This window comes from Onychomys torridus, chromosome 15 (assembly GCF_903995425.1).
Source record: "Onychomys torridus chromosome 15, mOncTor1.1, whole genome shotgun sequence".
Classification (NCBI taxonomy): Eukaryota; Metazoa; Chordata; class Mammalia; order Rodentia; family Cricetidae; genus Onychomys; species Onychomys torridus.
The window spans coordinates 28,407,288-28,433,449 of NC_050457.1; the positions used below are offsets into that span (position 1 = coordinate 28,407,288).

The following is a 26,162-nucleotide window of genomic DNA, read 5'->3' on the forward strand; positions in this document are numbered from 1 at the left end:
AAGTGCCTTGCTAGACAGTGAAATCTGGGAATAATTATCAAACACCATACACACTGTTTACAATAGAATCTTATTTCTTTTCTTTCTTTCCCCATCTGCTTTTTTTTTTTTTTAAATGAAAAATAGAATGCTGCTGAATGGTACCCAAATGCCTGCTGTATACCATGCCAACACAGCAGCTCAGCCAAAAATGTGAAGAGAATGGTTTGCCAAGGAAAAGAAAACATAACAAATTGGTAATGGTTTCTATCTTGACAGAAACTGAAAATGATCCCTCAATGTGTGGCCACTCATGTGGACACATAAAAATGTCTTAGAAGCAATCATTTTACCTCAGATAACAGACCCTGACAGTGCCATACAACATACTGGCTGGCTTTCACGTCTCAAAAAAGCGGCACCCATGACCTACAAAACAGTCTAGGAACCATGTAATTTATGCATAACACACATGCACATGCCATGCACTCCTAACATTTGCTATAACTCATTTTGAATATGAGAGCCCCTTTCCCAGGTAGAATTCACATTTATGAGGGAGAAGCTAAATCATCAGAGACCCAGTGAAGCTGAGTTGGCCACTCTGTGAACAGAAGTGATGCAGTTCTTATAAAGCTACAGATTCCATGGTCTGCAACGTAATGCAACGGCCTCACATAAGGACATGGTGCATTCTAGAGGGTTCTGCATAGTGCTGTCAACACTAGAGATATTCTTGTTAAGATGCTACATTAAGCAATACCAAAAATATCCTGGAGGTACATGACATACAGATTTGATTTTCTGCTTAGAAGGTGACCACTGGGAAGAAAAACAAATCCCCAAGACCGGCTGATGACCACTTGAACTTACCTCCCTTCCTTTGCCACATTTTTTCTTCCTTCCTTTACCACATTTTTTTCCTTCAGATGGAGAACCAGCCAACATCACAGACCACTGCCCCCCACCCCCACCATTTCAGGGAATTTTCTTACTTAACTTTCTAATGAGGAGATTAGATGGAACACTGATTATATGGTCAAGTCCTTTAAAAAATAAGAGTGACTCTTTGGAAACACATAATTGGTATCTGAAGATAAAGAGGAATTCAGGACGAGGAAATACTGAACCAAAGGCCTAGGAAGAACCTTAGGAAGTTAACCGATCTTACCAAGTTGAAGGTAAATCTGAATCCTGTGGGTTATGAGTTTTGAATGAAATTTCTGGGGTTTGAATTTGATGGTGATTTTCCTGTCTAATAAAAAGTGCTTAGATGGCTTATACAAAGGTTAGAAAAACTTAATGGGCATCAAGCTGCTCTTACAAAATGCCCATTTTGATGAGTTAAGTGTAAATGAATCAGAAACAAATGGGTCATATTTCCTTAAAAAATGCATAGATTCAAAAATAAGGGGAAGAGGACTTGGCAAAGTGTGTGTGTGTGTGTGTGTGTGTGTGTGTGTGTGTGTGTGTGTGTGTGTGTTAGCTGACCCCCAAATAAATATTTGAAAGGTATTTTGGGACACAGAAAGAATTCAAAATAAAACTAACCCTGTGGAGTTACATAAAAACGGAATGTTCTTCTACGCACTTGTCTCTATGGGTCATCAACACTCATGGGGCCTTTGGCACAGAAGCACAGGAGTAGCCAGCTTTTGCCTTCAAGCAACTTTGAATTTGGGTATAAACACTATGTAAGTACTGAAAACTGGTTACAGGAGATCAAGGATTTTATAAAGCTTGGCATCATAACCCAGACCCTATGGAAACTATAAATAGAGAATTACATAGATATTTTTCAGGGCCCTGGAGTAAGCAGGCTTCATTCCATCCAAGCCATTCTCATGGAGCCCTATTGGCTAAAGTTACATTCAGTTGCAGAGTTTTACTTGTTTAAATGTTTTCTTAATAAGTGTTTTTATGTCTTTTTAAATGTGTGTCAGCCTCTTTCCTCCACCCAGTAGATTTGTGAGTGCTCCACAAATCTTATTGACTGCTTTCCTGGAGGATGGGAGTGTTGAACAGTTTTGAAATAGGGGAGATAGTGTTGGCAGGGAGCATGGGGCCATGATTCTAGGTTGGGGTAATGGCACATGTGATGGTTCAGAGGCTCCAAGCATGAGTCATGCGTGTGGGGGGTACTATACTGGTTGGCTTGTTTCAAATGTGCCTGAGCCAGAGTCTTGTGGGAGGTGAAGGCAGTTAGGTGTGTGGGGAGGTCTAATATACTGCATGTGAAGTCAACTTGAGGACAGGGGTGTGATAAGGGAACGCAGTCTGACTGCTTTTGGTCTTTGCTTATACCTTCTTCCTCAGATTAAGATCAAGTTCTAAGCACACAGCATATACATGTTGTTTATTTAAGAGCTGAAAAGTATCTGAAGATAAAATTAGTCATGCACATGTTCCTAGGATCCTGTAGATTAACTTGAACAGGAAGTTGGAGGGAGAATATTACTAAAATAGATGAGTGAATTCTAAAATGTTTGTGGGAAAGTATAAGAATATATTGATTTACTATCTTTTAAATTTGTTTCCTGGCTGTCTAACATAAATCTTATCTTTTTTTATAATTTTAAAAATTACTTAGGGCATCAAATCTTTCTTAGACACTTTTTTCCTGGCTCACATAATACTGACATTAAGTGAATGGTGAGTTCATTTATTTCACGTTGCCACTGAAATGAAGTAAAAGGGCGAGGAAGCCCCACAGTGCTGAGGGTAAAGTCTGAAATGTCCCAGGGTCTTCATTCTGAGCCACTTGTTCAGGGTCAATACAAAGAAACCCAAGTCCTTACCATCCTTCATCATCTCCCACCTCTGCTTCAGGAACGCTGTTCTCAGGCGTTTCAGTAATTGCTTGGGTGAGCTTAGATTTAAACTGACTGAGCAGTGCCAGGGTCTGAAATGACAAGAGATGCTATGCTGGTGATAGAGGTCATCCCACGAGAATCACTGGTAAAAAAGAAAATAGCCTACTGGAATGGAGACACAGGGAAACATTGGCTTTTAAGAAAACTGCTTTCAGGCTAACGTGTTGGCATTAGTAAACCCAGCACTGTCCTGTCTGGATCTGCGCTGGCATCTTCCCTTAGAGACATTTTTAGTATTTTCTATCCCAAGATTTGAATGTGCTCACACCGGAGCCATTCCAACTCTGTAAACTACATGCCCATCCACAAGTTTTTAGCGCTTTCCCAACAGAAGAGCAAGACACCAGCATTTGCTAAATCAAATACAAGATGTGAGAACATCCACAACAGGGAGGTAGAATGAATGAAGCCGTCAATTGGTGGACTATGGGTAAAGTGAAATAACCTTTAAGAAAACTCTTGACATGTCTTAGAAACTAAAGTGAGCATTCCCTCTAATTCGGCAACTCCAACCTGGGAACACACTTAAAAAATAACCGGATGCCAGAAAATGGCTTGTGTAGTAATCTTTGTCTACACGGAATATGAATGATGTTTAGAGAAAGAGTATTTCTCAATAAGCATTTTTTTTTTTAAAGAAAAAGAACATTACTTTAGATTTTTAGTTTTCTCTTAGCCTTTGTGGGCAAGAAGCAACAAATGGCTACTACACTTTTCTAATCACATCTCCTGGTTATAGTTAACAGTCTTCTAGAATAAGAGCAGAAAATATGGGCTAGTAATGCAAGTTTTCTACTCTAGGTTTGAAAGAGTTCTTCCTTGTGAGGACTAGGGATGAAGCCCAACCTGCCGGAAAAATCAAGGGCCTAATAACAAGTTTGGTATTTTAACTCAATTCTAAATTCCTCATTCTTCAAGGGATGTGTGAAGCTAGTCCAGCATGTGAGTGTCAGGAATTGGAGACAGGAGAGGCACTTAGCTCCATACTCAATCTTGAGATTATAGTTCAAGAAACAAAGAAGTGGTATTACAGTCTAGTTCAATAAAGGGGTCAAAATACTTGCAAGAAACATGGCAGCTACTGCTAAAAAAGGTAGCGAAAAGTATATTACTTTATAAAATACGCAATTCCCATATGGGCAAGAATGGCAAATATACACATTACCATAATTGTGACATGAGAGAAATTGGTAAAATGTGTACATTTCAACAATATCATCCCAGGCAACCTGAAGCTGCCTGTGTTAGGACTTGGGCGTTTTTATCTGCTTTTAGAGTAGATATTCTAGAATGAAGATCTTCAAATAATGTTACCATTCCTTGTTTTAAATTTAAATTCAACTCAGTAAAAAAAAAAAACAACTATAATTTTTATTGTGTTTAATTTACAGTAAGAAAAAAGATTACTGCAGAGGTTTTTGAAAAACAGAGAAACGAAACAGAAATAGCTACTGCTTCCTCACTCAGAACAGCCAGTGTTAACAGTTGTGGAAAATGTCATTCACGACTTTGCGCCTACATGCTTGTTTATATTTTAAACATGAATATCTCTGCATATGTATCTCCATATCTAACTAATCTGAATCTTAAAAGTAAGCTGCATGAATTTTTAAAGGTGATCTCTTGTATAATTAGAAATATATACATCATTTTAAAGACTTATTTTTAATTATGTGTGTGTCTGTGTACACACACACTGCATGTCATTTGTGTGTGGGTGCCCATAGAGGCCAGAGGCATTGGGTCTCCTTGACGCTGGCATCACAGGCAGTTGTGAGCCACGCAACATAGACTCTGAACTCAGGCCTTCTGCAAGAGCAGTATGTGCTCTTAACTGGCTGGATCATCTCTCCAGCGTGGAAATATATGATTTGAGGAAATAAAGAACAATAAAAACAAGGAACAAGAATTTCTTAGTGGAACAAAAATGTAAAATTATGCTAGATGTGGATCTTTCCCCCTGAGTTAGAGTGGAAAGGTGGTTCATTTTTAGGGCTAGTTATCATGCTACTGACATTTTCTTAAAACGATGAAAAACAAACAAAGATCTCCTTGCTCATTCTGAGCTTCTTCATTTAAGATCATCAGATTTTGTCTAGGTACAGCCTAAAGTAACATCTGCAGGTCAGAAGATATGACACTGCATTTCTGGAGCACACTGTCGGTGATGACAGCACCCACAATGGAGGCATTTCTGGTTGGCTTGCTAGGCAATGACTCAGTAAGCTGGCCTTCATTAAAGGAATTTCTACAACCAAGTCTTCTCACTGGCCGCTCAGCTTCCAGTCTGCTCTTGACTATTTGGAGACTGGGTAGATGGTCCCAGAGTACAAATGATACCCTGTTACTTCCTGCTAGCAATGCTTCCTTACTGCATAGACTAAATCTAAATCCTTAACAGGATTCAAACAAGCAGACGCCTGATGACTTTTCTCTCTCAGTTTTGTCTTCTAGTTGGGTTAGCCATACTTAGCATCCTTCCTTTTTGAATGAGGGTGAAGACTTTTCATACAGACTCCTCACATACTGATCCTTCTGCCTCACCACATACTGCTTCTACTTCTCCTGGGTATCTCCGAGCTGATGTATACACTCAGAAAGATCCTTTTCTCAGAGACCTTCTGAGGCTCTTTGGTCATGTGCAGAGCCTGCTGTCACCATTGATATAGTTCCTTGTGACAACACTCACAGCCTTTTGTTGGTATTCCTCACTCAATTGGATCTTTTCCTGGATAGTTCAGAGAAGTCAGAGAGCTAGCTACCTATTTGTGGAGATACACTAAAAGTAGAGATTAGGTTCTTAACAGTCATTTGCTTTAAGGCAGGGGTGGGGTGGGGAACTACGTCATGTAGTGGCTATACAGAAACTTTATGACTCTGCAAGAACAAGTTAATAATGTGTTTTTTCTTAATTTCATTTGGTGTATCATTTCTTTTGAAAACTGCCAATGTTAGTACTCTCTAATTAAAATCTCCAACACCAGATTTCTTATTGAACTTTCTCTATGATTATTTTCATGTTAACTCTCAGGATCATGATCCTTTATTACCAGTAGTTAAATGTCATTTATAACAGTTTCTGATTAGATTAACTTAACCAAATAGGTTTTGAATTTTAATATGCTCTTATTTTGCTTGTTTTATTTATATCTCTATAATAGAATATGCTCATATGTGCAAGGTAACACTAAAAATCCATTTTAGATACCCCCTTAAGATTTTTAAATTTCATGTGTATGAGTATTTGGCATGTATGTATGTATGTATGTATGTATGTATGTATGTATGTATGTATACATACTATGGGTATGCCTAGTGTCAAAGGAAGCCAGAAGAGGGCGCTGGATCCCTTGGAACTGGAGTTACAGACAACTGGAGTTAGGAATGGCTGTGAGCCACCATGTGGGTTCTAGAAACTAAATCCTGCTCCTCTGTAAGAGCAGCAAGTGCTCTTAAGCGCTGAGGCAACTCTACCTCCAGCCTCAAACCTTTTCAGTGTAAAGGGCCATGGGAAGATTTGTTTTACCAAGTGCCACACCACCTGGCCAGCTGGCCAGCTTCTTCTATATCTTCTCAGCTCCTAACTTTTTCACATCACTACTTTCAAACATTGGGAAATTTTTTTTGCAACAAATAGGGCAATCAGTGGAAATCAATTTATGGACCGAATCCTGTAATCTTAGGCAGTATGCTATTTCATGTCCAGCACAGGGCACACTGGGCTAGAGGAAGTCCTTGCACTGCCTGGAGCCTTTGCTGCTCCATTGATTGCAGGAGGCTCACTGAATTTCGGAAAACGTGGGGCTTCATGAAGCTCTTGTATTTGATATGAGCGGACCAGTTGAAATTTCAACGTTTCAAGGATTTTTTCACATAAGTATCTTTAACATTTGGATCCCTATGAGTGGTCAAGGTCACTGCATTCTACCCTGTACATTTTCTTCTACAGTGCTTCCCTGGACACATTTTACAGCATCACTGGAAGAGAGTAAAGATAAGCATTGAACTATAAGTGGACTTTGGTTTTGAAGTTACCTGGTCTTCCCGGGAAGTTCCCTTCTTCGGCTGCTGCTTCCTCAGAGCTTCATACTTTTGCTTTTCTCGCCTGTATTCCGCGACAGGGCCATCTGGGGCAGCCTCTTCCTCTGCAGAACAGGAGCATACACTTAGTGTGGCTGCACAAAGGCCTGGAGTCATGTACACACTCAGCTCTCCAAATAGGGAGTTCAAATTAGGTCTTGTTTTTCCCCATTATTTAAAACAAAACAACAAAAAATACAATCCAACAAGTTCCACCAAAATCTATTACTTTTTCAACTACAAAGTGACCTGCACTAAATTTGTTAGATTTTGCAGTTTTTCCTATACCATACTATATTGTTTTTCTTTTATGCACTCAAGGTTGACTGTAGAATAATTTATATCACTTTAAAAATAATTTAGATTTTTCTGAAATTCAGCAGTACTATTTTATATTGTTTCTTTTCTTTTAATATGCATTTTCAAATATTGGTCGATTTATCAATTATTCACCAACTTTGCTCCTCCCACAGTTAAAACAGCAAAAGCGAATATCAGCTTGATGGTAAATAGAAAATAAATACACCTGGCAAATTAAGTCAAGACAGCAGAAGGAGAAAAAAAAAAGTAAGTTTTACTAAGTCAGAATTTAGACAACCAATCTACACACTCCAGCACCACAATGAACAAATGAAACAAACAAACAACATATAGTAATAGTATCAGAAACACACATGCTTAGTAATTGCTTGTGAGGAGAGGATCACTCGATGTGCCGTATATGAAATTATTTCCATAATAGACTTTTAAAGATTATTTTCACATTTTCCCCTTGAACTACAGTTTTGATTCTTGGTCTTATTATCCCCACACAGCTGCACTTGAACCATCCTGGGATCTAGCACCTTGATGCCTTTAAGATCCTTATATGAGGCAGTCAAAGCTTTCTCTCTCTCTCTCTCTCTCTCTCTCTCTCTCTCTCTCTCACACACACACACACACACACACGCACACGCACACACACACGCACACGCACACGCACACACACACACCCGTGGCCTCCCCCCTCCCTGTGGTACTGGGGCTCAAATAAAGGGCTTCATATTGCTCAGCACATGCTCTACCAATGAGCTACACACCTCCCGGCCCTGATGCACTCCTCCCTAGCCCCATCTCTCACTTCTTTGCCCAGTCCACCTCCAAGTGTTTTCCTTCGCTTTCCATTCCTCTTGAAACTCACTCTACTCTCCTGACTCCCTACCCTTTGTTGTTTTTTCTTTGAGGAATACTAAGAACATTCTGTCTCTCCATTCCCCAGTTACATTCCCAGCCTAATCCCTGCTCATTCTGTAGGTCTCAGCTGGGCTGGCACTTGGTGCAGGCACCCTTTCTGGTTGCAGTCATTGATTTTGGTCTGGAGGTTCCTCTGGGCTTCTAGACTGCCCCTTAGCACTTACCAGACTTTATGGTAATTTATTGTTTACTCTTCTTTCCCCACTAAGGGACATTAAAATCCTTGAGGAAAAGGCATCTTCTCCCATCACTTAGAGCAGAGCTTGGCAAGTGATACATGTTGATAACTAACGAAGTAAATGAAAATGAAACTTCAGAGGGGAGAAATGAACAGGCCGTGGGCCAGTCAGATCCCCAGGCTGCAGCACAACTATCGTGGCTCTGGATCTGTCATGTTAGAAAGTCAGTTATATTCATATTCTGCTGTTTTCCTATGGCAGAATTTTGTAAAATTCTAATGCTACAAATATCCTCTGAACTAGCTAGTGTTAAAAACAAAAGACAGGTCCTAAGATTTTCAGGTACAAGAGACTGAAAGCCTTTTTTTTTTTTTTTTTTTGGCAAGAACTTTAAAATAAATGGGAATACTGATAGATGTTTTGATGCTACCATTGCCACAGCTAAGTCAAGTTAATATTTAACCACACTTATTTTAATGATTCTAACATGCACTCCTTTATAAGTGACCTCCATTAGTAAGGGTCAGTCTCTTGATTTCACTTTGAAGGAGTGTTTACAGAGTAGACTTTAAAAACACTGAAATAAGGAAAGTCTTACCCTGTAGCCCAGGCTGCCCTCAAATGTTAAGATCCTCCTGCTTCAGCCTCTCCAGGAGCTGCAATTACAGAGGCTTGATACTGCGCCCAGCTTCAGTAAATATAGTCTTTAAATTGTGCAACAAGGAAGCCCTAAATCAAAATTTAAAAGCCAGCGATAGATAAATTTAGGCACATAATAAAGCATGAGAATTCTACAGCTGAGCTGGTTAGAGTAAAAGCCTTCAAATAATTTATAGACTAGTACTAGCTCCATCTTGGAATCCAGTAATGACAACAGTTTTAAAGGAGCTATATCGAGGGATACTTTATATACCGTGAAATTCATTTGGGGTATAAAATATAACCACTCTGGTATTGTGTGTAATGTGTTTTCTACTCTCTCTCTCCCTTTTGTGAGCTATCTACGGATTGTTTACTCACTCCAAGATCACGGAAGTTCCTTTCCCTGATGTTTTTTCTTTAAAGTATACAGTTTTAGCTCTTTTTCATACTTAAAAGTAAGAAAATTTTACTGTTATTGATTTTGATCAACATTCAAGGTATATTACTCTTGCTTGAGGGAATGTGTACCTTCTCTCTACTCCTGTCATTATGAAAACCTTTTATTCTGAATGAGGGAAACACATGCTACTTTGAGCAGAGTCTAAAGCTACCCAGAGTCTGATTGTGATAAGGATCCCTGAGTAGGTATGCTTTTAGATATAGAAATAGTTCCATTTCACTCTTTCTCTGCATTTTCCATATTTTAAATTACAGGGAAAAGTAAAGGTAACTTCAATGAATCACTTTATCCCCTCCAGATTTATTCAACTATATCTTTATGTATTTCCTAGTCATGATAATGAAAATACAGGTATGTAGTATAGCTATAACTAAACACATTGTCCTGATAATATTTGAATATTGTAAAACTCAGTCATCCTTCCTAAAAGTATGTTCGTACCCACTTTCACCAAAGTGTAGTATAATGTAACTGGTGGTGTTAATGGCAAGCATCTAAAATGTGAGTGAGTCACTCATGAATTTTAGAATCTCTTAAATGCATTCTCTCTGGTAATAGTAAGTCAAATTAAGATGACAGAAATTGCTATCTCCAATTGATAGGTTGCAGAATCAATTTTATTTTAAAAATGTTAAGGAAAAGTTGGATAAAACAGTGGGACTTTTCATCATTACTTAAATTATTCCAGATCAAACAACAACTATCGATATCTCCACGCTCTCTCTTTGGGGGGTTTGAGTGTGCTCTCTAGCACTTCTTGTACTTATCCTCCCGCCCCCCCACATAACTACATCTATCTCAGGAAAGCTCCAGGTCAACAGTTCTCAAGAGACACCCTGAAACTACACAGAATCTAGATGACCACCTATCCCCTATCGCTAAAGCAACTGGCATCCAACACAGTCCTGGATTGTAATCTTACCTTGACTACAGCTTTTGGCTTCCAAAGAGGGAAACCGTAAAAAACGAGACTTTTAACTCTCTAGTCACAAGTAAAAGCATTTTGACTTTATATAACTGACTGGATTTTGTAATGAAAACTAAGAATGTGAATGCTTGGGATCTTGCGCTTAAATAGGTAAATCACAGACTGCAACCTAATGCAGCTGTAAATGCTCCCACCCCCTTAGAAGGTTCTAGAAGGACCCACAGATTCTTCGGTGTCACAGAAGTTGCATTTTTCAGCTGTAACTACCTTTGGGCGTGATTACTTGAGTGCATTCTGGAGGTTCTTAGTGCTGAATTGTGTTTATTGGTCATTTACTCCAATTTAATTTGTGTTTTAATGATATGCTCAATATACTCAACAGAGGTAAGAAAATGCCAGAGATCCACAGCCAAACACCAGGCTGAGCTCCAGGAGTCCAGTCAAAGAGAGAGAAGAGGGATTCTATGAGCAAGGGCATCAAGATCATGATGGGGAAACCTACAGAGACAACCAAACCAAACTAGTGGGAACTCATGAACTTTAGACCAGCAGCTGTGGAACCTCCATGGGACTGGACTAGGCCCTCTGCATATGGAGACAGTTGTATAGCATGATCTGCTTAAGGTGGTTCCTGGCAGTAGGATCAGAATCCATCCCTGGTGTATGAGCAGGCTCTTTGGAGCCCACTTCTATAATGGGACACCTCCCACAGCCTTGAGGCGGCGGCGTGGGGGGGGGGCTTGGACCTGCCTGCCTCTACTAAATGTCCCTCCCCATGGGAGGCCTTACCTTCTTGTAGGAGGGAATGGGAGTAGGTTGGGAGGGGGAGACTGGAGGGGCAGGAGGAGGGAAGAGGGGGATCTTTGGTATGTAAAATGAATAGAATTTTTTCTTAATAAAAAATGGGGGGAAATGTTTATTTAGCTATGAGGGAAACCTTTAATTAAATGAAAACAGATTCTAATAAATCATTTCTAATTGGAAAAAAACGAGGTAAGAAAGTGCCCCATTGCTGCTCTCTGTTTACAGTAGACCAGTAAGAACTGGGAACACAGACGCATTGCCTGAGTTTGGGAATAGGGCAAGACAGACGGCTGGGCCCTGCACATTGTTTTAAGGGAGGGGGGGTCTTGCTAATCTGCTTATTTCCAGAACAGACAATTTTAGGAGTGGAACATGCTGCACTCTGGCTGTGTCTGATCTTATCCTGTGATAATTTTCTCACACAGTTATAAAATAAAGACAGATGCACTTCACAGTACTTATGAAGGGAACTTGATGCTGCTTTGTGTTTGTACGCCTGCATGTAGGGTTAATTTTTGTTTATTATTACTTTTACTTTTTACTTTTATGTGTATGAGCATTTTGCCTGCATGTATGTCTGTGTACCACCGTGTGCCTCACACCCATGGAGGCCGGAAGAGGGCATCAGATCCCCTGGAACTAGAATTACAGACAGTTTTGAGCAGCCATGTGGGTGTGTTAGGAATTGATCACAGGTCCTTTGGAGGAGCAGCTAGTGATCTTAACCACTGAACAATCTCTCCAGAAATGGATTAGTTGTTTTGATTCACCTCCAAGTAATTAAAATACAATATACGATGAAATGTTACTTACTAAGATACGTTGATGGGATAAAAAGAAAAAGAATGTATCTCATGGAAATGGCGTTTTCTTCTAAAAATTTAAAAGATTTTCTAAACTAAAGTTTGTAAACAAAATCATTTCAGTTACAGCTGAAAAATTACCTACATATCTCCCTAAAGTAATATTTAAATCTTTAATTCTTATAAAAGCAATTTTCCTGTCAAAATTAAATTTGCAACTGTTTCAGAGTAAATAAGTCTCTTCTTAGAAATACAAATTTACTAATGAATTCCATCTCTTACAACCACAAGAAATAATGACAAGATTTGGTTATGTTCATAAAATTAAAGGTAGAAAAGATTTATTACATAACTTATTTTACCTGTTTGTCAATGGCAAAGAAAGGTTTAAAAATGAAAGCCAGTTTTGGATCAAGAACTAATATGGGTCCTACACCAATACAGTTGCTTACCACCATCTGTTACTCTGTTACTCCAGTTCCAGATGACACAATACTCTCTTCTGGCCTCCACAGACACCAGGCATTCACATGACACACAAACATACATGCAGGCAAACATGCATACTCATAAAATAAAAATAAATTCTTTTTTTAAAAGAATTAAGATAATCTGGCCACTAATTTTTTTTTTTAATGTGGGAAACATACTAGGCAAAATAGAACGACCTAATCAAATTCATCATATGTAATTTTGTTTTCTACAAATTAGTAATTCTAAAGCCATTAAAGCCAGACAAGTCTAGATAGGCATATTGCCTTCAAGACATACTCTCTGGCCATTCTAGCTCTTTGTTTAGTGAAGTGAGGTGGTTTTTAAAATTGATTAATTAATCTATCTATCTTAACATCACTGGCTTTAAGGATGTCTTTTCCTTCTGCTGTCATTTCTGGTCAGAAAGATAAAGGGCTTGAGCTGGGTGCGGGGCCTGCAGAGTGCTTCACTGGGCAGGTCTGTGACACCAGGATGAACCTAGTCAGGTTGCATTTGAACTGAATGGAAATTGTAGCTCAAACACTTTGACAAGGTAAATTCAGCTAAAGGTAAAGGACTCTTCTATACAAATGCCATTAACTCATTCACTTCCTAACAGTGTGTATGTATGTTGTGTCCATATTAATATAAAGTATGATATACTACAAATACTCATATAGTCATGGAACACTTAGTTTCCATGTTTTCAGTTCACATCAGTAAGCAGATTAATTTTCTTAGTTCTGAATATCAGTTTATCAATTCTCTGTTTAGTTGTGTCTAATTGGTTTTGAACCACCTACTAAGATACTTACTTTAAAAGCTATATGATTTTTATTAATTTATAGAAGTTGTATTTAGCTCTTTTTCAAATTCATTTACTTTTTTCATAACTGTATTTATCTATTGTGGTTTTTTTCTTAAACTGCCTCTCCAGCTAAACCATACTTGTTTCCTTTAGACTCTTGGGGTCCCTTTGCTATGCCTATAGAGGTTATTTCTTATGTTTCTAAACTTAGTTTATTTCAGTCACGTATGGATTTTCATCATGCTCCACAGGAAATTTTGGCACAGTTATTGTGTAAAGGTTCCTTTGCATTTGTTTCTCCAAGACAATCAGGGCATTCTATTGGCCCAAGGCTATCTTTTGACATTTTGATTTAACATTCCTATATCATACAGATGGTCAGACTTTAAAAGTATGTCTACTGGAGGCTTAGAGTCTTGTTTTTGTTTTAACGAGAAACTTTCTTTTTCCTTCCTTTCATAGTTCTGTAAAAGGCCAAGTGTTTTCTTTGTCTAGATCTTTCCAACCCAAGACTGCATATTCTGTTCAACTATGAGCTTAAGACTTCAACTCTGGCTATTAGAATGAACTATTAGAGTATACATCTGGGTCCAGTGCCCTCTGGGCGAGCACAGTCTAGCAGCAGCTTGCTCACTGGACATTCTAGCTACACTTCCCTCTGTTTCTGGGATCTAGGATTATCCCTTCTTCCTATCTCTCTCCCCCAACCCTCCTCATAAGCATGCCTAATAGTGAAGTGGAGTGGACCATAGCTTATCCAGCAATTCCATACATCTGCAGGAGAACGGACTGGGTGATAGCCGCCAGAACAGCATGTGGTGCATTTGTTTCTCTTACGTTTCAGTCATGCTGAACAAACAAAAACTGAATATGCAACTAAATGTTTCTAGTAGTATAAAACTGGACAATAAGATATGTAAGAAATTAAAAAACACTTAGTTTCAGAGTGGTCTATGTTTTACTAACTTTCTTATAAATCTCAACTTATACTGGATTATGATTCAGTAATACAAATGACTACTTATCATCAACCAAAATTTTTATGAAAATTATTTTAAATAGGAATTTAGGGTAGAAAGACAGAACATTTATAAAAGACCTGCTGCATGTTAGGCACTAAGCTGAGGTACTCTTGATAGCCATGAAAGAAGTGTCCAAAAATTTATTTTACAATGAGAAAATATCAACAACAATAACATAGGATCCCACAATAAGATCTGGTGATGACAGGCTTAGCCTAGGTCTATAAAATAATAGAGATCTACAGTATCCTTGAGGTTTCAATTATAACTTCAAGTTCAGAACACTTCATGTGCCTAATCTCTCAAAGAGAGAAAGGGATGTGAAGGGCAAACAAACATAAAATACATAAAAATATTAAGAAATCCAACTACTTATTATAATGTAAGCACCAAAATTGGCTTCATGTGTAGAATACCACTATTCTCGAGGGTTTAAACATTGCTTGTTAGAGCATAAGAATAAAAATGTAAAACTATTAGCTATCTCGGACACAAAGACAGGTCAGATCTTGAAGGGGCTTGGAAAGATGAGTACCCAGCAACACCAGAACCACACCCTCACAACTGGAGTACCAGAGCCATTTGGTAAGCTGAGAGCCTTCTAAATCTAAGCTCTTTGCTTATAGATGAGGCAACTAAGTGCTAAGTAAATAAAGTTCCATGTGAGGCAGTAGCTACAACTTATAAGAGTATAAATACCTTTGTTCCTGCCTGCCATAACCTAGTCAGTAATTTTAGTTTTTGTTCCATTTGAATGTTTTGTCTACCTAACAAATGAACTGATGGGATCTACCCACAAACTTCATTCTACAGGTATAGAGTTTAATTCTTCTATGGCTCTGGGATCAGAACTTAAGGAGCTAGCAGCCCTGTCCAAGAAGTAATAAATTTATTCATTTAACCAAGCAAGCATCAAGCAAGTGAGCATGCATCAAACAAGACATTCAGCAAGCATGCAACCAACAAACCGCCAACAAACATGTATTTAATGGCTTTTATATGCCAAAAGCCTGCTTATAAATGGTTTTAAGTGGTAGTAGATCCATCACCTCAAAAAATAGTTTGTGAAATTTCCATAATAAATAAAAACTTTTATATAAATAAAGGTGGCCATAATAATAGTAAATATATTTGGATGACCAAAGGGAAAGACTGCTACTAATGTGCAGATGTGTTTATCACACAGTATAGAAATGACAAAACATTTTTTTCATCAAAATTTTAATTTATTAGAACTTAAATCCAGGAAAACTATGCCACACTTGACAATAACTACCACAACAGTAAATATTTAAAGTAAAGACTCACTATGTGACAAATACTAGTAAATAAATTATGTTCTTATAACCATCAACCCTATAAGGAAGGCATACTATTAATCCCATTTTGCTGATCGGTAAATTAAGGTACCAAAAGATTTAATCAAGTATCTAATAGATATTAAACTGAGGGTAGAGTGTAAACTCATGTTGTCTGGCTCTAAAGTAATAAGCTCTTAATTAGTTTAGGGGTGTGTGTGTGGGGTAGGCAGGCAGGCAGGGATGGAGGCAGGCAGACAGACAGACAGAGACAGAGAAACAAAAAGAAAAGTTATAATTGAACATGCAAAGGCATCAAGTAATACAACCATATTTTAGTAAGTGAAATTAAATATAGAAGAGAGGCCCTGTGGGGCTGAAGAGATGGCTCACTGGCTGCTCTTCCTGAGGACCCAGGCTCAGTTCCCAGCACCCACATGGCAGTTCACAAATGTCCGTGTAACTTCAGTTCCAGGAAATACAACACCCTCACAGACATACATGCGGCAAAACACCAATGCACATATAATACAAATAAATTAATTTAAAAAAAAAGGTCCCCTACTCCCCTCTAGTTTCAAATATGTGGCTCAATGGGCAACGGAAGAGTACAAGAACCATGACTTCTACCTCCAAACAATCTCTTCCAGTCTTTCCTCGACTTCCTGCAATCCCAGCTCCTCGACCACTCAACACATACTGTAACTCCAAAGGGACTGTATGGTGACTGCTTTTGTCTGCGTACCCCAAAGGGACTGTATGGTGAGTGCTTTTGTCTGCTAACCTCAAAGGGACTGTAGGGTGAGTGACTGCTTTTGTCTGGTCAGAGCAATTTCAGTTGTGAATTCACAGCAGTTCCTGACCTTGCCTAGGCCTTGGACTGTATTAGGTGCTCAATAAATAGGAACAAAATGGACAAATAATCTTTTTAAGGCACTGAAGTATAACAATGTCTGAAGTCATCTTTACTTCTACTGGATGGAATAGGTCTTTTGAGGGTTGGTAAAGGTCCTAGGGCTCCAGAATACACAGACCTTTTCAATAGGTAGTTGACTAATCAAATTGATTGTAAGGAAATTTAGGATTTCTAACCCTGGTCAAATTGATGGTGAACTTGAAGCAGTTCTCCCTGATGAAGGCCATGGACAACAAATGTCCTGGGTAGACTCTCTGCAGGAGTTGTAACCATTCACCATCTTTACCTTCTCCCACAAGAGGCTCCTAGGGATAAAGGACGTAGTTCCCCAATCCCAGTCATAATGACCTCTCTGTCTTTTGAAAATCTTATAGCAATGATTATAATGGGAAGTTCCTGTGACATCTAAATACCTGCACAATGCAATACATTATTTACTATTGTTTTTCATAATTATGGTCAATAATATCTATTATGTGACCAGAATGTAAATCCTTTCCTTATCTAAAAGACATGTTAGGATTATAATAATAAAAATAATTTAATAATAAGTAGTGTCTTCTGTATATATACACATTCACAAAAACTAGGCAGGAACTGAAAAGTTTACTTTGCTATGAGTGAAACTTCACTTTGGCAATTTCATTGTATGCACAGGCTGGGTTCTTTCTTCTGCATCTTTGAAGCATCCAATGTATTTTCATGCTACAATGAAACAATACTGGCTCCATCTGGTGGTCAATAAGCCTGTATATTTTCATAAAATTCAGTCAAGGTGGTTAAAGAATTTCGGGGTTAATTGAAATCTATCTGAACACTGAACTATCTGAATGCTGATATTAAGCAAGTTCAATCCCATCTTATATAGAAGGAATTGGTATTTTCCCTCTATACTTATGCCCACTGCTTCATAGTGTTTAGGTGCTTACAATAATTCTTAAATAACAGACTGCTTGCCTCTGTGCTTTTCATCAGCGAATTTCAGGACTATGCAGGTAACAAGTTTCTGAGAACAATAGAGTTCAAATTTATCCAGATTCTCAGATTGGATTCCAGTTGGACTATAAAGTATAAAAATATTCACTGATCTCTAGCTGTATTTTCCATTTGTAGAACAGTAGCCTGTGGGAGCTCGGATTTAGGACTTCTCTGTACACGTGCATTATAGTCAAAGCTTCTTCATCTTGATTTTTAAATTATGTGTCAGAGGACTGAGTCCAGAATCACAACATGACACATCAATGTTCAAAGCCCTTAGGCATCTGCTAGCATCTGCTAATTTTACAGATGGAGAAAATGAGGCTCAAAGAAGTTAAATGTGCTAAACTGGGAATTCCAGAAAGCAAGTTACTTACACTGTTTTTATTACTTTTACTTATTTCATGTGCGTGAGTGTGCATGTGTAGAGGTCAGTGGACAGCTTGCAGGAGCTGGTTCTGTTCAGCAAGCACTTTACCCACAAACCGTCTTTCTGTCCTACCTTATTTCTGAGGCAAGGTCTGACTAAACTGCTCACTGATCAAGCTCTAGCAACCAGCCTGTCTCTGCTCCTCAATGCAGGGTCACAGGCATGCCCAGCCATGTCTGGCTTTTGTGTGGGTGCTGGGGAGTTGAACTCAGTCTTCCTGCATTCACAGCAAGTGCTCTTACCACTGAACTCTCTCCCCAGCCCCGAAATGAAGTTTTCTAACAGGCCAATGCCTGCGTTCTACATGCACCAGTATGTGCGTTTCCTCATTGCCGTGAACACTTACTGCAGATATTTTTCATCCTTTTTTGTTTTTGTTTTTGTTGTTTTTTGTTTTTGTTTTTTTGAGACAGGGCTTCTCTGTGTAGCCTTGGCTGTCCTGGAACTCACTCTATAGACCAGGCTGGCCTTGAACTCACAGACATCTGCCTGCTTCTGCCTCCTGAGTGCTGGGATTAAAGGCATTTGTCACTGTGCCTGGCATTCACTGCAGATATTTTCAATAGCACAGTGTGATCATTTATGAAATGGACTGTATCCTCAGCATTTTAAAAATTATGGAGAAATGGCCCAGTAGTAAGTGCCTGCTTGCTGCTCTTCCAGAAGACCCAAGCTCAATTCCCAGAACCCACGTTGGGTGGCACAAAAGCACATGGAGCTTCAGCATCAGGGCTCCAGAAGCTTACTCCTGGCCTGTGAGCACACACGAACACTAACATTTTGAGAAGCATTCTCTACATACTTTCTTTCTTTCACTTACAGTCCCTTCACATGCTGGAATTAAAAAGTGTCTTAATACCCCACTTTTATCTAAATGTAAAATTTTACTGCTTTTGCTCAGGATCCTATTACTTTGTTGGGTTTATAATTCAAGTAACTGCTTTTTGGGTAACAATTTATAGTCACAACAACACTTAATTGAGGCTACTACAAAATATCATACTAAAACATATTTAAGTTGATTTAGGTCATATTACTATATTTATTAAAAAAGAGAGAAAGTGAGGTAAGGTTGTAGATGCTTATAATCCCAACAACTGGGAGGCTCAGGCAGGAGATGAACTAGCTGAAGTTCAGCCCTGTCAGGTACATAGGGAGACCTTGTCTCAAAAGTCAAGAGCTGGGAATATAGCTCAGTAATAGATTGCCCTGACTGTACAAGGCCTTGAGTTCAATTCCCTAGTATTATTGTAAGGATGGATTCTGAACAAAAGATATTAAATTGGGTTTTACTCATTACTAAATAGTGGATTTACTCTATCTGATAAGTAGTCCTTTCCCACACTTCCCCATTCTTAATGATTCCAAGAAAGAACTGTAATATACAATTGACTGTTAAGAGTTACTGAGAATTACTTGGGGATATGAATAGCTTTTCCGTGAGGAGATCCAGCTTTCAACTTATCAGGTATAGTTTGTTGTTTCTGTTCAATTCACAGTCTCAACAGATGTTGGCTGATGTTCCCACAGGTCCCTCTACAGAGCACACTTTTTACTTCTCCAGATGTTGTGACCCACAATTCTTACAGTTCAATAGCCATTTTGACAATATCACTATGTTACTCTATTATTCTGGATGGAGAAACTACAAATTATGTATGTAACATTATAGCAATAAGGGAAAAAAAAAAAAAACCCAAAACCCCAAAACTCCTTAAGTTCAAGATAAAAAGATTTCTGAAGCCAACTAAGTAGACTAAAAAGAGCAGCTAATCAGAAATTGTCGCTGGGTGGTGGTGCACGCCTTTAATCTCAGCACTCGGGAGGCAGAGGCAGGTGGATCTCTGTGAGTTCCAGGAAAGGTCCCAAAACTACACAGAGAAACCCTGTCTTGAAAACAAACAAACAAACAAACAAACAAACAAACAAACAACAAGAAATTGCCTACAGCTATGATCATGTAACAGCAAATTAAAACAATACAGAATATGTATGATTTTATTGGTACTTAAAGGAAAGCTTTACTGTTTTTATTAAAGCATGAGATAACGTTCTCTAAATAGTTGCAAGAGTTTACATTAGCATGTAAATTACTGGCAAGTGGGGCATGCCAGGGCATTCATTATTTCTCCGATGTGACTGGAGACTGAAGCAGTAAAGTGAGGAAATTACAACAACTACCAGCCACACCAGCACACTTGGGGACCTGACGTGACTGAGACACAATTCTAAGAAGACTGTGTGCTTTCTCACTTCACTCCATTCTGCAACAGAAGGGGTATTCTTACCCCGATTTACGGGAGGAAGCAGAGGTTCAGAGGTTCAGTCTCCTGCCTTAGGTTATAGGGCCAATAGATGCAAGGGCAAGGGCCTGAGAGCAGGGCTTTCAGACTTCGAAGTCCGCTGACTTCCTATCCTGTAACAAGGCAAACAGTTATGGTGTGTTGCGGGGAGGTGACGTTGTGCATGGAAGGAAGGGAAACAATAGCAGCTCCTGACATTAAACGTTTGTACACCGGAAAAGAAACAAGACACACCCCACCAACTGACGTGGGACAAATGACAGGACAGCTTTTGAGGAAGCACTTGGGAAATTCAGGTAGTTGAGTGACAGGGAAAGCCAGATAGAGAATGAGGTTGCAAAATGGGCCTCGAAGGAGAAATAAGATTTAGTCACAGCACATGCAAGGGGCCAGAGAACCACGGTGTTAGGATAACTCATGCAGGAAGCACACTTTTTGGGACCTGACACAATTCTTTGATCACTCTTTGAAAATGAAGAATGTATAAATAAGATGAGAAACAGAGAAAATGAGACAAAAATGTGATCCTGAAAGTGCTAAGTCAAGGGACTGAAACTTGGTAAAAGGTAGGGATCCCATTTATAATCTTTGGGCCAACACTTCAAGAAACCATTCTTAAGTGTGTTGAGTCTTTGTAAAACTCCAGAATGATTTAAAGGGTTATTTTTAAAATTATAACTCTAGCTTGGGGTAGCTGATGGGACAACAGGTCCAAGTTTTTCCAATTCTTTTAATCAGTAGTTTAGTCTTAGCAGAGTGCAGAGAAAAGGAGGGGGGGGGGCAGGGAGAGGAGGAGAGAACGAGGGAGGGGGAGAGGGAGGGGGAGAGAAGAGTGCACACTTTCAAACTTTGGGATTTTCTCCTCCTTCGGGTAAAGCTATTTTTCCAGCCTTTTCAGAATACTACAATCTAAATGGGAAAACACACCTGGCTTTTAAAATAGCATGGTCAGTTGCTCTGGCTGTGCTTTACTGTATCAGCATAGGCTATCCGCCTTGACCATGTTCTCTCCCTATGAACTCGGTCTACATGCAATGGTCTTCCCTAGCCTCCAGGGTTAGTGATAGCCCTAACAAATTAAATTGTGAGATGGAGGGAATATAGGAAAAAGTCACCAAACTGTCTCCTCTGAGAAGTGACTGTGTCCAACTGTCCTTCTGGAAGCTGGGTTTGGAGCGTGAGTGGAGCAGGGGTCCCTGGGCTCAGCTTTAGCCTGATGCTGTGCACTGCATGCAAGTACTCAGTTTGCTCAGCCCAGCACTCAACAGCAGGGCCTGCCTGTTATTTTCTTTTGAAAGGCAACAGTGCTTTGCAGCTTTTCAGTGGAGACAGCACTTGGTAAAATTCTGACTCCTGAAGTGCACTAGTAAGCTACGGTAGGCACTAAGTATCTTCAGTGGTTCAGACTCTTCATCTGCAAAGTGGAAACTCTCCTTGGTTAAGTTACTTCTCAGACGGGTAAGAATGAACTGTAAGGAAAGCTGTGGCAGGGCTCTGCACAGTGTCTGTGTTATATAAATATGAGGTATTATTATTTGGCAGTGACTAATAGGCACTGTATTTTACACTTATAAGCAATGTTTTATAGTCCTAACTCCTTTCAAATAGTTAAATCTCACTTGAAGAAGCAGAAAGTAGATACAATTTTTCATTTAGTTACATACATGTTTGAATAAAATATATTTCTGTATATCCAATCCTATTTTTAAGGCACTAATAAAAGTCTAAGGAGGAATGTTAAAAAATTCTTTTGTGAAATGATCAAAACTTAATTTATATTTTCTATATACTTGGATGCTCAGATGTATAACAGCTTACCATGAGGACTACCTATAATTCTGAACTTGCTTAATGGAACCCGGACTGGTGGACCGTGCTCTGCCATTCCTGTTTTCTGTTTATATGAGGGCTTCAGGCACAACTCACTGAAACACAATTGGGAACTGGTTGCACTGGAAAGTGCGCGGAGTTCCAACTGGAAATCCGTCCATTCAGTAAAAGCTGCGAACTGGAAAAGCATATGATGCCCGGATGTCCACCAGTCTGAGGTCGCCACAAGTGAGTTTCCTAAGGGAAAGACAGTTTCTTTTTCATTAATTTGTGTTTACTATCCAAATTGTGCCTCAGCCATCATGCACTAGATACTGTCTATCTGAGGACATGAAGGAATGTTTAAAAAGGGCAAGTGACTGTTCAGTGGAAAGGTATCTTAGGAAGACAAAGTGCAAGAGAAAGTGGAGCTAGGTGCAGCAGTGAGGCTTGTGGCCCCGGCTCCTCAGGAGGCAGTAACAGGAAGGCCTGAGCCCAGCAGTTTGAGGCCAGTCCCACAGAAATGGGAGACTTCATCTAGGGGATGTGAAAAGGGAGGAAGGGAAGAGAGGAGAGATGGTATATGCTGATGCTTTCCTGGTCCCAAACCTTGAAGAGCTGTGCTAATCTAGTACCTTTTAAGGCTACGGTCTCCAAGCACTGCCTCTGAAATTCTAAAGGCTAGACTGTGGGCAGGGAGAGGATCAACCAACATTAAGGACCTATTAACAATATTAAAAAGAGTCCTGAAAATGGGAGAGCTGATAAAAATAAACAAACAAACTATCTCTCCCTATCTCCTACAACTGAACTTCTGAAGTTTAGATGGAAGTACCCTAAACAGATGAGTAAAGTTGCTCCAAAAGACAATAGTCTAAGTGAGAACCCCAGTACGAGATGGGCTACCTCCCTATAAGTGATTTGTTAGAGAGGCCTCTAAACCCCGCCCCTTACTGCCCTCAAACAATACAGACAATACAGCATTTGGCAAGGCTGTTGGTTTGCTACCAAAAGTAGATGGCAGGATCCTATTGCTGAAGACACCTTTGATCACAGAACATGAAATCAAGCTGGAGCTGAGATAGAAAGAAACCTCTTCCTTATTGGTTAGTTTCCAAAGTGTCAAAAGGTACTAGGCATACTCCTGAGGGAGAATTGTCATCCAAAGTCCTACGCAGCTGAAGTGCCCACTGGCACATTAATGCCAAGTCACACATGAGCATAAGCAGCCATTCTTTGATCAGATTTGAGGACCACTTCACAGGAGGAAATCCACATCTTGTACTTGGTCAAAAGCCTATGGTTGGGGAGTCCATAGGCCTTAGTGTTGCTGCTGTTTTGCTAAGTGGGCAAGATGTGACTATCAAATTGCTACCTAAACAATTAAATTTATGCCTACAGATTAGTGCTCCTTCACAGCAGGCAGCAGTGACTACAAAGACCCATAACTGGTCAACATGTTAAGAAAAGTGACTGTTGAATGTGTAGCCGTAAAAGGGAGGGGGATCCAAGACTCAGGGGATCTCACAGAAGATAGGGTGGAAACAATGTAAAAAGTCGAGGGAAGAGTGGAGTAATGCAGAATGCTGTGTTGGGAATATGACATCTCTGTTTCAGTCCTGAGTCACAACACTTGAGATTACAGGCACAAGCCCCATGCAAGATTGGGGCTGTCAGCCATCCTGTCATGGGAAGAGAGGTAAGAAAGGTAAGAAAGGCCCCTGAGGTATCCCTTTCTCAGGACCTAGAGGTCCATAACAGAAACTAGGGGGAAGAAGCTCAAGACCTCACCCCTCCCTGAGTATGTACTTAATGGTCATTGGGGGAGGGGGAGATATTTTCTTCAGTAGTGTAGTCACTGATAATGAGCCCACTGATCTACAAATAATTGCTCACTTAGGACCTGCGAGCAACTATAATAAAACTCATTAGGTATCCACAATGAATAAATAACTGAAAGGTGGGAAGAGGTGGGGATCAGTGAAACAGAGGGAGCAGGAGAAGGTAATGGAGTGAACATGATAAAACATATTGGAAATATATAAGATGTCATAATGAAACCCGTTATATACAATCAACATATGCTAATTAAAAAAGAATCGATAGAAATATATTGCTCATCAAGGTGACTTGTCAAACTAAAGTCTCCAGATGTGGTATTACGAAACATACTTTCTAGATAAAGGACAAAATTCAAAATGGATTCTGTTTTGAAAGAGCATGAATTAATACTTTAATGTAGAGGATTATTTGGGTTTGTCTGAGAAGTTCCATAAACAGAATTGCCACTACAGTAATCTTACACTCTTTCTTGGTGAAGTGAAATATTTCTCACTCTCTTCTTTTGGATTAGAACATAATTAGAGTCACATTCTCACTGATTAATTAAAAAAGTCTTTGGCTCAGTCACTGGATAAAAAGAACAAAATGAGTAAGTAGATGGGATTGAATATTTGGGGTTAGCAGTCAATCAAGGTTCCAGGTTTGTCCTGCAAATGTTTTGTCTCCATTTTCAGAAGAGAAAACACTACTAATTAATATGGTCTTCAAGGCATGCAGCAAATACATTAAGTCACACAGATTAATAACAGTGTGAATGACAGAAAAACTAAGTAAGGCAACCTTGAGAAATATTTTCTGAGTAGCCAACTTTATTCTATTTTTTTTTTTTTTCCCGATCCTTACCCAGCATCCTTACAAAATACATGCCACGGACTAGCAAAAATTTTGGCAGAGTAGAGTAAATTTTGAAATTGTTTTCCCTTCAACCACACCCAAATGAGTGAAAATAAACACAATTATTCTTCTATAGATGCCTCACATGGCAACTCAGTAGAACATGGAATAAAGTATGAGGGATTTCTGTGAGTTTTGTAGCAGGCATGACTTCCTTTTGATGTTGTTTTCCTATAGCCGACTCATGTCTCCTAAAGTCTCCAATGATGCTGAGCTAAGATGTGCAGAAATGAATCAGAGGAATGGGAAAAAGGGAAGCAAGGTGCTGATTCTTGGCTTGGCTCGTCTGAAGGGAGTCCAAGGTATAAGGATGCTTAAGGTCTACTGGTGAGGTGTGCTAACACAGTGCCTACTATGTCCTGACAAACAGGCAGGTGTTTGTCCTAGTGAAGGAAGAGTAGAGACGACTGAATGAAGACTCCACACCCTTTCCACCCCGTCCGTGTTGCACACACACAATTTACAGAAACTGTATCACTCTTGCTCTCATCTGCATTGCTTGCAGCACTGTACCCTGTCTGAAGCATTGTTGGTTAGCTAAATTTACTCATCTCCACCGGGAGCCTAAACATGTGTATAAGCAAGGGCCTTTTAGTGCAGAAGATGACCCACCGAGGAACGGAAACAAAGTGCTGGGATGCTGCTACTTGCTTTTGACTGTATCTTTTAAACTTTTTTCTTTTGCTGTCATACGTAGCATACAACATACACATTCAGCAGCAACTACTCATGAACACACAAACTTTAAGTATTCCAAATCTATTTTACAACCTACCTATCAATTTCCAAATATTCAAAATATAAAGTAGGCATACAATAGAAGCTATTTGATTATTAAAAGGGAAAGAAGTGCTTTGATACATGCTATACTATGGATGGACCTTGACAACATGCTGAGAAGAAACCAGAAATTTAAAAACTATATATTATATGTCCTGTTGTGGTTGGATTTAGACCTACTTAAGACTAATGAACCAAACCTCTAGGATTGGCTTTGATGGCATCTCCAGAGAGGATTAAGGGAGAGTATATAGACCCTGAATGTAGGTGGCACCATCTACAGACCAGGTTCCTGGAGGGACTAATGGGGGGGGGGGGGGAGGGAGGGAGACAGACAGACAGACAGACAGAGACACAGAGAGAGTCAACTGACTGCTGGCTGCTGTGGATATCGCTCTATATAAATAAAATGCTGTTTGGCCAGTGGCCAGGCAGGAAGTATAGGTGGGACAAGAGAGAAGAGAATTCTGGGAAGTGGAAGGCTGGGGCAGAGAGACACTGCCAGCCGCTGCCATGACAAGGAAGATGTAAGGTAGTGGTAAGCCACGAGCCATGTGGCAAAGTATAGATTTATAGAAACGGGCTAAATATGAGTAAGAGCTAGACAAGGTAGCCCTGAGCTAATGG

At 39.5% G+C, this 26,162-nt stretch overlaps 1 protein-coding gene across 2 annotated transcripts in view; it reads right to left on the reverse strand.

Annotated features, from left to right (window-relative positions):
* Cwc27 (CWC27 spliceosome associated cyclophilin) overlaps window positions 1-26,162 on the reverse strand; it is a 185,440-nt gene that overhangs the window by 27,598 nt on the left and 131,680 nt on the right. The window contains exons 12-13 of one of the 2 annotated variants that reach the window (XM_036207404.1): window positions 6,888-6,997; window positions 2,778-2,881 (exon numbers count right to left, since the gene is read on the reverse strand). In XM_036207404.1, coding sequence (XP_036063297.1) covers window positions 2,778-2,881; window positions 6,888-6,997 — 214 coding nt within the window. The remainder of the gene's footprint in view (window positions 1-2,777; window positions 2,882-6,887; window positions 6,998-26,162) is intronic. The other variant, XM_036207405.1, reaches the window with a different exon arrangement.